Raw genomic sequence first — 13,346 nt, forward strand, 5'->3', positions numbered from 1 at the left:
AAGTAACACAGTGTTGATAGAGAAAACTGGTTTTCAGATGCACATCCAAATGGGGATGTCGTCCTTTTTCACTGCATTGCTGTCATTAGTAGTCAGATGCAAAAATGTGTGGCGAAAGTTTTGCCATGCCGTGTAGTCAACTTGAATATTCCACAGCCCACCCCCCAGAAAGGTAGGACATGAATATTTTAAAATGAAACCACAGCCCTCAGTGTTGTCTGTTAGACAAATGTGATTTTTATGCTCTGGTGCCATCAGTAGCTCTATGTGATCACTGATTGGCAGGGATCTTGCACTGAAGGAGAAAGAAACCATTGAAGTTGCAAAGAAGCAGTAACATTTTGGGGCCATGATCAGGTATAACCTTCCCAACACCATAAAAATGTGGAGTGGGTAGATCAGGATGCTTTTCACACTCCTCAAAACCTACTTTTCACATTGAAAATATCTGAGTGAAAATTCAGCATAAAACTGCAGTCTGATTGTTTACATAAATGAGTTCAGTGAGTTGGGTTCAGTAAAAAAGAGGGCTCAAATCTTACATTATAAAAAGTAACAATAGTACTTTTAATGTAGATACAGTGGTAGCTCGGGTTACAGATGCTTCAGGTTACAGATGCTTCAGGTTACAGACTCCGCTAACCCAGAAATAGTACCTTGGGTTAAGAACTTTGCTTCAGGATGAGAACAGAAATCGTGTGGTGGTGGCAGCGGGAGGCCCCATTAGCTAAAGTGGTGCCTCAGGTTAAGAACAGTTTCAGGTTCTTAACCCGAGGTACCACTGTATACCAATAGATCAGCAATGGCCCAATACTACCAGTTTTCTCCTTGTCTGTGTGCACATAGTTCTAGCTACTGCACACTGATTTCGTAGCTGAACCAAGAAACAAAACTCTGCTTTAGTATAGTGAGAAATCCCTCAACACTTCCTGAACCAGTGAGAATGCTACACTTTAGTCACTTAAGCAACATTATTCCATTGGCTTCAGTGTGATTTAATGCATTTGGAAAGATAATTACAAACACAACCTTAGTGCATTTTTCAGTACAAATAGTTTATGGAATTATTTTTCAAATATTCTCAAAGCTGTTACTTGGGTTGGGGATGGACTTATCAATCTGAAGTACCTCTACATTTTCAACTTCAAGGAGTTTGCTCACGTTCACACAATTCAATAGTTTGTGTTGGACAGCATTGAAGAGTTATTGCTCTTCATGCCAAAGATACCATTATATCAATAGTGAGCCACAGAGATCTGTTTTGTTTGTTGCTGACCTCTCAAGAAAGCCATAACAGCTGACTGTTTAAAGTACCTTAACTTCTCAGATAAAAGGTTAAAGACGTGCGAGGTAGTGTTATTTATTGGTCCAGAGCATGTAAACGCATTTCAAGCAGATGTAGTAAGCACACATTTGGTTCACAGGAGCACTTCTTAAGAGTTAGTGACATCTACAGAGTAAATAACTTACTCCCTGCTTCAATTCTTCTTCCTAAAGAAAGATTGGATCATTGCGAGTCAGATGAGTCTGAGCTTAAAGTACGAGATAGGGGAGAGAGCTGCAGCTACAGAGCAGGATTGTCACCCCTTGGTCTTAGAACAGCATACTTCTGAACATCAATTTTTTTTTGGGGGGGGGCAATAATGAAGGAGAGCTATTGCCTTTCTCTCCCATTTGAGAAGTTTTGGAGTGACCTGGCTAATCACTGCTAGAGTAGATGGTCAGATTCAGCAGGATTCTTACATTTTAAATGTTTTCACTGTACATACATGACAACAGGAGTGGCTATATAGCAACACAGCTCCAAGTTAAGTGGTGAACTCAAACCATAAAAGGGGCCAGCCTCAAATTTCCAAAAGCTTGTCATGTTGCTGGATGCAAATGTATTTTACGTACCATATTTTTCGCCCTATAGGACACACTTTCCCCCCTCCAAAAATGAAGGGGAAATGTGTCTGCATCCTATGGGGCAAATGCAGGCTTTCGCTGAAGCCTGGAGAGCAAGAGGGGTCGGTGCGCACTGACCCCTCTCACTCTCCAGGCTTCAGGAAGCTCTCCGCAAGCCTTGGGAGCCCACGGGAGTTCCTGTCGGGCTCCCTAGGCTGCGGATAGCAGCCTGCATCTCGAAGCCAGGGGCGCGCACAGTGCGCCCCGGGCTTCGGTTCCCCGACCTGGTTTGGAGGCTGGCAGCGGGGAGAAGCGTGCTTCTCCCCACTGCCAGCCCCACAAGCTCGGGGGACAGTGGGGAGGCGGAGCGCCGCCATCCGCTATCCCCGACCTGGTTTGGGATTCAGGCAGATATCCGCAAGGCATGGGAGCCCGGCGGGAAGTCGCGCCGGTCTCCCAAGGCTTGCAGAGAGCTGCCTGTTATGTGGGCTGGGGTCGGGGGAAGCTCGGGCCTGGGGGGGAAATATTTTTTTTCTTTATTCCCCCCCCAAAAAAACCTAGGTGCGTCCTGTGGGCCAGTGCGCCCTATGGGGCGAAAAATACGGTATATATTATGAGCCTCCTTCCTTGGATGTTTTTATGCAGAGGATGGATGCCCATCTGTCATGGATGTTTTAGCTGAGATTCCTGCATTGCAGGGGGTTGGACTAGATGACCCTTGGGTCCCTTCTATGATTCTATACAGGATTGAGAAACAGCAAAGATGGCTTAATAGCTCTTTTGCTGTGCACCTCTGTACATCAATAAATATACTTTGATAATTAGGGGTAGATAACAGGAAAAGAGGAAAAAAACAGGAAAAGAATATAATTTTAGCCCCTGCAGGTATTAAGTTTAATGAGACTAGGCTAGTTTATGCCAGGACTGTTTTGTAAAAATATGAACAAAATTCAAATGACAACTAGCAACAACACTCCTTAGCCCCTCAATACTAAGTACCTGGAGAAAAGGGCATTTGGATCCACTCTCCATTGCCACTGTTTTTGTGGAAAGAATGGTCAAATTGTAGGTTGAAAAGATAACAGCAACAACAACCCATTTGTCTGGGCAATGGGAATGATTAATATCTGAAGTTAGTGGGAGGTATTTCCCAGAACAAACATCTATGGCAGGGATGGGAAATCTGGAGTCCCCTGAGCTGCTGTTAGACTCCATCAACCCCAATAAGCATGGCCAATGCTCAGGGAAGAATGGAGTCATACATCATCTGGAGGGCTACAGGTTCCACATCCCTGGTGTAGGAGAGAAATCGTATAGGCTTGGGAATTAAAATAGTTTACCTTTAGCAGTTTCATGAGGCCTTCTAACTGAACCATGAGTTCTCTCCGGCTTTCCTGAAGAGCTGACATCCTCTGTTCAAGCTCATCCTTCCTCTGCCTAAGAAATAAGCATTTAAGATCAGGGGATGTTGCTAACCATTCCAAAGCTTCCCAGACAAATGAACATGCAGTGGGAAAGCCTGCATTTGTAATCCAAAACATGTGGTATAATGTTGCACCTGATTTCCTGTTCAGGAAGTTTTTGCCCCAAGACTGACCATGAGCACAGTTCAAAACATGGAGCTTGGTTCCACTCTTGCAGCAGATGACAAGCCCTCCAGAATCTTTTCCTAGCTCACCACCATGCCACTCCAATGCACCAAATATATATTTATTTTATTATTTGTTTTTATCTGTCTCTTATTCCAAGAAGCTCAGGACAACATGCATAGATAGTCCTTTCCTCACTTCTTATTTTGTCTCCACAACAATCCATAAAATGGGTTAGGCTGAGAGGGGATAACTTGCTCAAGGCAACCCATTCAAGAGAGGATAGGAAGCTGGCACTCCCTTGTCCTAGTCGGATACTCAATATTGATTCTCTAATGGATCAAATGTTTACCGGCTAAAAGTCTGACTTTTTTAGCTTTCTGGGATCTTTTGAAACTGCCCCCCCCAGCAAGAACAGCCTTTAAGCAGAATGCAGATTAGTGTTCTAGTCAGTGCTTTTCTTCTAGAAAAAAATGGTGCTGGCACTGCATACCTTTGCATACCTCCAGAAAAAAAGCACTGGTTGTAGTTCAAAACACTACAACACTAGTTCAAAGGGCACTAGATTGCCAAAGCCTGGTGTTCAGGTTAGAGAGCCACAGTGATATTTTTATTAGAGAACCTGGGACTGTGAAATAACCAGTGCACTGCACAAAACACTTGGGGAACAACCACATAGTCGCTACTTATATTTTCATTATGTTGAGAAGCTTTCATTTGGCTATTTTGCAAATGTTGTGCAAGGAATTAAAATAAGCCCCTTTAACTGTGAATTAACTATTACCATTCTGACCTCACACAAGCTTGGACAGATACTGCTTCCTGTGACATTGCAAATTAAAACGGAGGACAGATCTCTGTTGACAAAGCTCTCTAAGGACATTCAGTGTCAATAAATTGAAAGAAAGTTATTATGTTTTTTTATCTGTGAAGCAAAATCAAAGAAATGCAAAAACAAGCACCACACACACTGGCTTACCCCTAGGATAGTGTACACAGGATTACAGCCTCAGACAGTCAAGTAAAAATTCCAGTACTGCATAATTAAGGGACTTAAAAAAAAAAGTAAAACTATTTCACCCTATTAGCTAAAGCAGTTTTCTAAAACACATTTTAGGACGGATCTCCAAAAGGGAAACAGTTAAACTTGAACATTGATCTTGATCACTTTCTAATAAGTTCTACTACACTCATGCTGCATGTTGCTGCCATTATTTTTTTCTAGTTAGAGGAAGAGTTATCTTTTGACAACTCCATTAGTAAAATCAATAATGGAAAACACAACCTCAAAACAATATATGCTGCCTGGTAGTGTGCCCCACTGAACTCAATGTGGCTTATTTCTGAGTAGAGATGTGTAAGATTGTGTTGTTGTTTTTTAAATAAAAAACCTCTGAAGTCATTGGCTGAATATAATATACTGTATGTACTTACCTCAGGAGCCGAAGTTCTGCCAGGAGAGTAGGATTCTGCGCTGCCTTCTCTGGAGTGGGTTGAGACGCCTGCTCATGTTCAAGTCGCAGCCTGTGAATCTCTTGTAAGATTTCTCTTACAGAAGAAGAGATGAAGAAGAGGTAAGCCGTCAGTAACGTTTTCACCAAGGGCCCCTCTAAATGACCTGTTTATTGGGCATTCATCCTGGGTTGTGCCTGCACAAAAGCACATCAGGAGCAGCTGGTGACAGGGGAACTGCTTCACTAACTGGCAGGTGGGTTACTGTTGCTTACCTTGAGGGAGAGGCTGCAGGGAGGTAAATATGGTGCAAAAGCACCAGCAGGAGCACCTAGTGTGTTTGCACTGTGCTGACTTCCCTGCCACCTAGCTCCTCCCTCTCTTGGTAAGCAAGTGTGTCTCACCTGCCTGGAAGATAGCACAGCACCTTCACTCTCAAGTGGTGCAACACTTCTGGATTTACTTAGTTGGACTCTGTTGAACATTCTTTCTGATTTGTCTGTGGGGTGGTTAAACGATGATGAGCATTTGTCCTGCATTCATTCCAATTTCTTACGGGGTGTTTATATGTGTCCTCATTAGTCAATTGTTCATCTCACACTTTTCAATGCATTTCCCCATCACTTAACAAACCACAAAGTGTCTGTTTCTTCTTTTTATGTATTTGTTGTGCTAGGGCAGAGGTTTTCGATTTTTTTGAGTCCATGCTTCCCTTGTCCAACTACATTCTTTCTGTGGCACCCTTGTGGGGCTTAGGAGCCCAGTTATGTCACCGCTTGCCTGCAGAGCTGGCAGCCTCTCACCCGTTTTCAAACACCCTCCCTTGTGAAGTGTTCCCTCTGCTTCCTCTCCTCTCACTGGGAGTCCTCCAGGCAGCCTCTGCTGCTGCCCCTGGTCTCTGAGATGCCTCCCCCCTCCCCATCCCAAAAAGAGGTACCTCTTCACACAGCCTCAAAATCTGCTCCATGGAAAAACTGAAAGCTCAGATGCTGCAACTAGGAGGTACTGTTTAAGTACAGATTGTCTCATTCCTTATTAAATTAAATCCAAAACCCGGAAACAAACAGTGGCCCCAGTGTATTATACTGTATCTATAGGTTCCCTCATGATAGATTCACCACAGTTTTGGTCTACTCTGTCTTGATACTTGATACATTTTGTTTCTATGTGCAGACATACATTTAGCTTGGAGGTAGGTTATAACAGACTCTTACCTGTTCTTATTTTCAAGTTCTGCAATAAGCTGTCTTTGTTGCTTATTAGCATCAATAGAGAATGAGATATCTGGAGCACCTCTCTGTTGTGGTTGTGGTTGCTGTTGCAGTTGCTGGAAGACAGGTTGTTCATGTCAATAACAATGGCAAATAAAAGTATATTGTTTAAAGATAGACATGCCCATCTTTTGTCCTTTCTGTATTCATACACATATTAACCATATGACATATCATACAGCAATGCTTGTGTAATATAGGGGCTAAAGGTGTTTATTCAACTTCAATTAATTTCAAAAATTTATACGCTGCCTGATTTTCAAAGAAACTCAAGGTGGTCCACACAATACAAAAATAAAACTGAAATTCCCATCATTCCCTTTTCCCCTGCAGCCTTCTGCACACCCACAAAATGTGCTCTGGAGGGTTGAGGAAAAGAAGAAGAAAGGGAAATCCAATTGTGTGACCAAAAGTCCACTGTGTGATATTGGGTGGAAGAACCAAATACATACATCTGAGACACTGCACTGAAAGTGACTAGCAATTAACTGATTTCTGGCCCACATAAATTATTTTGGCCTTCATTCCATCCAGTCACACTTCTCTCATAACCACTTGGTTAATTGACAGTATCTGTTAAGAATTTCCTCAGAAGACCTTGTGATCAATCTCCCTCCCTGCTCCTCCTCATGACAGAAGCACTCCTTGGTTTACGACACCACCAGTAATCAAAAAGTCAGGATAATATTTGGCCATTGGCATTGTCCACATCATTGTAGCTGGTGCTCCAGTGGCAAAGCTATAGACAAGATGCACACTCTCGGCCTAGTATACCTGAAGGAGCATCTCCACCCCCATCGTTCTACCCGGACACTGAGTTCCAGTGCCGAGGGCCTTCTGGCTGTTCCTTCACTGTGAGAAGCCAAATTACAGGGAACCAGGCAGAGGGCCTTCTTGGTAGTGGCGTCCGCCCTGTGGAACGCCCTTCCACCAGATGTCAAAGAAAACAACAGCTACCAGACTTTTAGAAGACATCTGAAGGCAGCCCTGTTTTGAGAAGCTTTTAATATTTGATGTATTACGGTATTTTAATATTTTGTTGGAAGCTGCCCAGAGTGGCTGGGGAAGCCCAGCCAGATGGGCGGGGTATAAATAATAATACTACTACTAAAGTATTATTATTATTATTAATCTGCTTTCCCCTCCCATTTTGAAGACAACTGAGATGAGTAACAAGGGGAGGGGGAAGAAGCTCATTATTTGCTAACTATCAATAGAATACTAGCACAGCTGAAGCAGTCCTGGCTTTATTGAACAGGGTCAGTTGGGGAATGACAGCATCACAGAGGCCAGAGGCCACAGCACTTGAAACATACCCAACAAAATCTGACTAACTAATGCTCTGAATGTATTCACTGGCTGTATTTAAATCAGAATTGCACATAAGTAGCTATGGAGTCAAGTGATTTTACTGTCCCAAGAGTTTAGCAAATAAGTCATAATGAGCGTGATCTCACTTTCTCCTCCTAGATGGAGAAGGTCCTCTTCTGGGTAGCACAACACCTCTGAAAAACCTCTTGAAAAACCTCTGCTTGGTGGCACTACCCAATATTTTGTTCCACTGATGCAAGAGAACTCTCTCTACAGCCATAGTGACTTTCCTTTAACTGTCATGTAATAATTTTCAGAGACAAGTCTCACAGTATGATGAGCATGATAAGTAGCCTTTACAGTGAGAAACTGTGCTGCACATGCAGCAATGATGGGGGAATAATGCCTGTCATTAACTGGAAATCATGGTCTATTTTAGGGATGACTGAGTTCTTCCAAAGTCCCCTTGGATTAGCTTGGAAATAACCTGAGCCCTCAAAACCTGGATCATTTCTCTGAGGCAATCCAAGGCCTGGAAATAGAAACCCCATTCTCAGCCTGTGATACTTGCAGGAATATGTTTTGGAGGATAAAGGACAAAGTGAACAGTAGTGGTGATGGGGAACCCTACCTGCTGCTAAGGACCCTCTTGTCCTAAGGGTGATATGTGGCAGATGGGCCTTGGATTTTGCTTTTGCCCCTGCAGTATTGCCAAAGCAGCCTCTGAGATTCAGCATTTGCTGTGGTAGCAGCCAGAAATCATGTATGCTCACAGAGATGTCAGTATTTCCAATCTTCAACTTTAATGCGACAATCCTAACCCACCTCAGCTGGGAGCAGGCACCACTGAATTGAGTAGAACTTCCTTCTGAGTAGTCATGTGCCTTTAGAATGGTGACTGGGAGTGGCTGCCGAGACCATGTAACACCAGTCTTGAAAGACCTACATTGGCTCCCAGTACATTTACGAGCACAATTCAAAGTGTTGGTGCTGACCTTTAAAGCCCTAAGCAGCCTTGGTTCTGTATACCTGAAGGAGTGTCTCCATCCCCATCGTTCAACCCGGACACTGAGGTCCAGCGCTGAAGGCCTTCTGGCAGTTCCCTCACTGCAAGAAGTGAAGTTACAGGGAACCAGGCAGAGGGCCTTCTCGGTAGTGGCCCCCCCAGGAACGTCCTCCCATCAGATGTCAAAGAAATAAACAACTATCTGACGTTTAGAAGACATCTGAAGACAGCCCTGTTTAGGGAAGTTTTTAATGACTGATGTTTTAATGTATTTTTAATCTTTTGTTGGAAGCCACCCAGAGTGGCTGGGGAAACCCAGCCAGATGGGTGGGGTATATGGGGGTATAGCTCAGTGGTAGAGCATTTGACTGCTGATGGGTGGGGTATAAGAAATAAATTATTGTTGTTGTTATTGTTATTGTTGTTGTTGTTGTTATTATTATTATTATTATTATAGATTTCAGTGACTTCTAGACTTGTGCCAATCAATCTTTCAGCATGGCTAGAGATAGTTCCTCCTATGTAAACAAGCCTATCTCAGGGGATAGTGGTAGCTTTCCTCAACCCTTTTTTTCCAGCAAGTTCAAACAAAACAAAACCACCTCCTCCTAATGAAAGCCACTTACTGATGAAGTAGTCTCAGCTGCCAGTCTTGCTGCATACCTTGCGATCAGTCTGTGCTCTTCATCTAGACGGTTTGGGCTGTCGAGCAAACTGTTGTGAGGGAAGGGCAAGGAAAAGCGGGAGAGACATTAATATATAGGTCAAGAGGAAAATATTCCGTAACCTATATAAAAAAAGTTACATAATAGAGGTCAATAAAACTATGAATCGTGTGGAGAATGTGGACAGAGGAAAATTACTCTCTCTTGAAACTCTAGCTTCGTGAAATTCCCTGGCAGTTGAATCAGGCCAGACAAAATGAAGTATTTAATATATTGCACAATTAGCTTATGGAATTCATGGCTAAAAGATGCTATGATATGTGCTGACAGAGGCAGCTTCGAAAGGGGATTTGACAAAGTTCATGGAGGAGAAGTCTATAAGTGGCTATAAACCATTCCAGCTAAATGCAGCTCCCAAGTTCAGGGATAGTATACCTCTAAACACCATGGGAAATACTAGAGGAGGGCAAACAGTTGCTTTCCTGGCCAGTTTTTGGACTTTCCAAAAGCATCTGGCTGGCTACGCTAGGGAAATGGATGTTGGACCTGGAGCTGATCTGGCAGGGCTTTTCTTATGTTTCCAGCATGGCCTCTTTGCCATTTTGAATTTTAAAAAAATCAAGTAAACTTATTTTTCTCCTTCAGGAAAGCTTATCTTTGAAGGTAACATATGTTTCTTTAGAAGATGAAGTATCTTTAATATCTTCTTTCATGTTTGATGTTACGTGAACATGTTATAACTATCTCCCAAAGGGAGCTAAAGGCACATTTGCTTATTCTTTTAAGCTACTGCGATTCGAATATATTACTGTAACATTGAACATTGAAGAAAACATTAAATATATCGATTCCTAACAATGAGTGGTAACTTTACAGTACAATTCTATGCACATCTATTCAGAAGTAAGCCCCATTAAGTTCAATGGGACTTACTCCTAGGTAAGTGTAACCTTAGTTACAACCCCAGGATTTTAACCCTAGTTTATTAGATTTTAAGATTCCTCACACTGTCTTTATGGTAATGAAAGAGTACCTATAATTATGCTTTGGTGATACATAAATTAATAGATGAACTGTCAATAAATGGATTAAATTTAAACTGGTTGACAGTCCTCTTTTTATTATAATTTATTAATGGTTATTGACTGCTCAGAAGTCAGTCCTACTGAGCTCAGTGATGCTTATGCCATGGTAAATGGGTATAGGATTGCAGCCTAAGACTCCATTTTTCTGCTCTGTTCCATGGGGCAAAGCCCCACTGAGCACTGTGGGACTGACTTCCTGCTAAACAGAATTGTGTTGCATAGCTTTCAGTTGAATTAGCAGTGCAAAGTCATGAATGTTTAGTCAGAGGCAAGTCCCACTCTAATGTGACCGACTCCCTGGTGTGTTTAGAATTGCAGCCTAAACTACTGATTAAATGAAGTAAAGCATGCTGGTTTTAATGTCAATAACAATTCTTTAACCAGGACTACTCCAATTAAAAATTAATACAGTTATGAGGCATATGGGCATGTATTTGTATGAGATTTTCCTTCATATGAAACTTTTTGATATATTTAAATGCTTCAGCTTTGTTGATAACACAAGATTTCTCTTTGAATCTGGGATGAGGCAAAGTTCTGCAAATTTTATCTTCTACATTACAACACACTGTTTTCTAAATGCAAGGTAAGAGACCACTGGGAATTCTGTGTATGGTTTAGATTGTCTTGCTACAGACTCTCTCTCTCTCTCCCCCACCCCCATGAGAATGGATTCATCCTTCAGTAAAACCATCTGCTTAAATGGTGCATGTATAAAAACTGAAACTGAACAAAAAATGTGGAAGAAACAACACTTGAGGAAGAGTGAAGGTAAGTGTTTCATTCAGGACAACTTATTAGAAGCAAAATTTTCAGTCACATAGTTTTTAATTAAGCACCGGCATATATGACAAGTTTAAGTTTAAAAAATCAATAGATTGTGTTCAAGAAAATAAGCATGGCAAGGCAGAGTAGATGAAGGGCCTACAATGACACTGTTGGAGATGCAACCCATGTCTGTGTCCTTTATACGTACAGATACACTGTGACCACAGTGGCCTGGTTCACACACACACTGCTAAGCAAAATCATGGCACAGCACACACAAGCAAACATGGGGTTTCTGGGGAGAAGACAGTGGCCATGTTGATCCTCCTCTGGTTCTACTGCTGCTGCGCTGCTATAAGATAAGCCAAGGTTTGGCCTAGCAGTACATCCAGAGTTAGGCTTGTGACAAATCAAGAGCAGTAAGCCATAGAACAAACCTTGGGGAGATCAAGCCTAAGTTTGAATGTAACACTAAACCAAATAAAGGCTTAGCTCACAGCAGTGCAGCAGAACTGGAGGAGGAGTGATGTGGTTGTGATCTTCTTTCTAGGAACCCATATATTTGCTTGTTCCCAATAAGCCATGGTTTGAATTGTGCGAACTGCGATAAGGGAAGGGTGGAGGAGGTGCAAGATTGTCCCCAAGAAAAGTATTCTACTTTTCCCCATTAAGAGTAGATAGCAGTTAGTCACAAATAAGGAAGAAAGGCTGAACCTGCACCAGCTGCCACAGAGTCTGGTGCTGAAGGCAGGATCCTTCCTTCCAAATCATCCATGCATGCCTAATCGTGCCTATTGAATTGTGGGAGAAAGTAAAGGTTTCCAATAGGAAATGTGCCTGAACGGGGGTGGGTGGTGGTGGAAGCTGATTGTTGTCGCAAAACTGCTTCCAAATATGCTGTGAAAGGCCAGGGGTATCCCAAATCCTTCTTGTAGTGAAAAAGTCATTAGATAGGATGGAAAACTAGAACAATCCTATACATCCTCTCCTTTAGGCAAGTCAAGAGGTAACAATCCCATCACTTGTTTGCTGTCATGACAACAGAACATGTGAACATACACTTGGACACTGTGGTTGGAAGTTTGTGGGAGAAAGTAATTCTATGTATTATTTTGATATATACGTGTATAATAATATGTGGGAAAGGGCAAGACAACACCACTGGCTATTTCTCAGTTGAAAGATTTTCTGAGACTACTAGAGTGTGCTAATTCACCCGAAGTCAACTCAGATGGCTCAAACAAATTAGTCATATCACACTTGCCTGGGAAAGGAAACAAAGACACCCACACTCCAGTAAACACAAGCCACTCTGATTTGAAGGAAAATTACTCCCCGTGCCCACATGCCAAAAATAAATGCAAGTTAAAAGTACATTTCATTTTTGAAATTTGCATGAGAAAAATGTTTATGGAACCAACATGCCTCAATCTTGGTTATTCAAATATCTTGATTGATTGAATTCATTTATGTCCCTCATGTCAGTGCAGCCCTCTGGGGACATTACTCCTATTTAACTGCAAGTATCCTTGGAGTTGTCAACTTTTCAACTGGCTGCTGTAAATACATCTCTTAGCAGAAGGTTGATGCACCAAGATTAGCAAGTGATATTATTTCCATGCCATGAAAGTTTCAGAAATTCTGTGCATTAAACATACAACAGCAGGCTAGGGCAGCTAGCAATCCATTCAATATCACTGATGCCTCCCAGACCATTTGGATGAGGCTGTACAGTATGTAGAGTTCAGAACTAATGTTATTTTAGCATCTGTGAAGATATGCTGTTTTGCTTTATTTGAGGATTTTTTGTTTTTGTTTTTTAGTGTTAGTATTTCATTAGGATGATAATGGCTTTTGGAAATGGACCACATGCACTGTGGCAGTATCAGTCATTGCTGCTACATGTGATCATTTGCTACCACACTGAATAGCAATCAGACCTGTATTGGATAAAGCTGTGGCTTGCATTCAAATGGCAATGGAAGATTCCCAATTGTCTCTACTCTGCATGCTCCATTACTTGTTATGAAAAGTTGCCCTAAACCTTTATCTAAGTTTGTCTCTTTGCAATTTCAAATAAATTGCTTCTGGTCCTAGTATCAGTGGACATAGTGAACAGTGGTTTTGCTTCCTTAGACTGCAAGCGGCAGACCATTATTAGTTAGAGCTGGGAACTTTGTGGCCTGCTGTACAAAAACGTTATGGCCAGAATGCACTTACCAATTAAATGCATAACCACAGACATTAGCATAGGGACAGTATCAGGACTGATGCCAGTCTATAAAAATTATATAATGCTCAGGAATAACATA

The 13,346-nt window shown here is 42.0% G+C and overlaps 1 protein-coding gene across 27 annotated transcripts in view; it reads right to left on the reverse strand.

The window, feature by feature from the left end:
• The window catches only part of DTNA (dystrobrevin alpha), a 192,650-nt gene that overhangs the window by 18,141 nt on the left and 161,163 nt on the right, over positions 1-13,346 (reverse strand). For 21 of the 27 annotated variants that reach the window (XM_053396232.1, XM_053396230.1, XM_053396226.1 and 18 more), the window contains 5 exons: positions 9,143-9,230; positions 6,143-6,255; positions 4,911-5,024; positions 3,228-3,324; positions 1,471-1,491 (listed from right to left, as the gene is read on the reverse strand). In XM_053396232.1, the coding sequence (XP_053252207.1) occupies positions 1,471-1,491; positions 3,228-3,324; positions 4,911-5,024; positions 6,143-6,255; positions 9,143-9,230 (433 nt within the window). The remainder of the gene's footprint in view (positions 1-1,470; positions 1,492-3,227; positions 3,325-4,910; positions 5,025-6,142; positions 6,256-9,142; positions 9,231-13,346) is intronic. The other 6 variants (XM_053396251.1, XM_053396224.1, XM_053396245.1 and 3 more) reach the window with 1 other exon arrangement.

This window comes from Podarcis raffonei, chromosome 7, assembly GCF_027172205.1.
Source record: "Podarcis raffonei isolate rPodRaf1 chromosome 7, rPodRaf1.pri, whole genome shotgun sequence".
Lineage (NCBI taxonomy): Eukaryota > Metazoa > Chordata > Lepidosauria > Squamata > Lacertidae > Podarcis > Podarcis raffonei.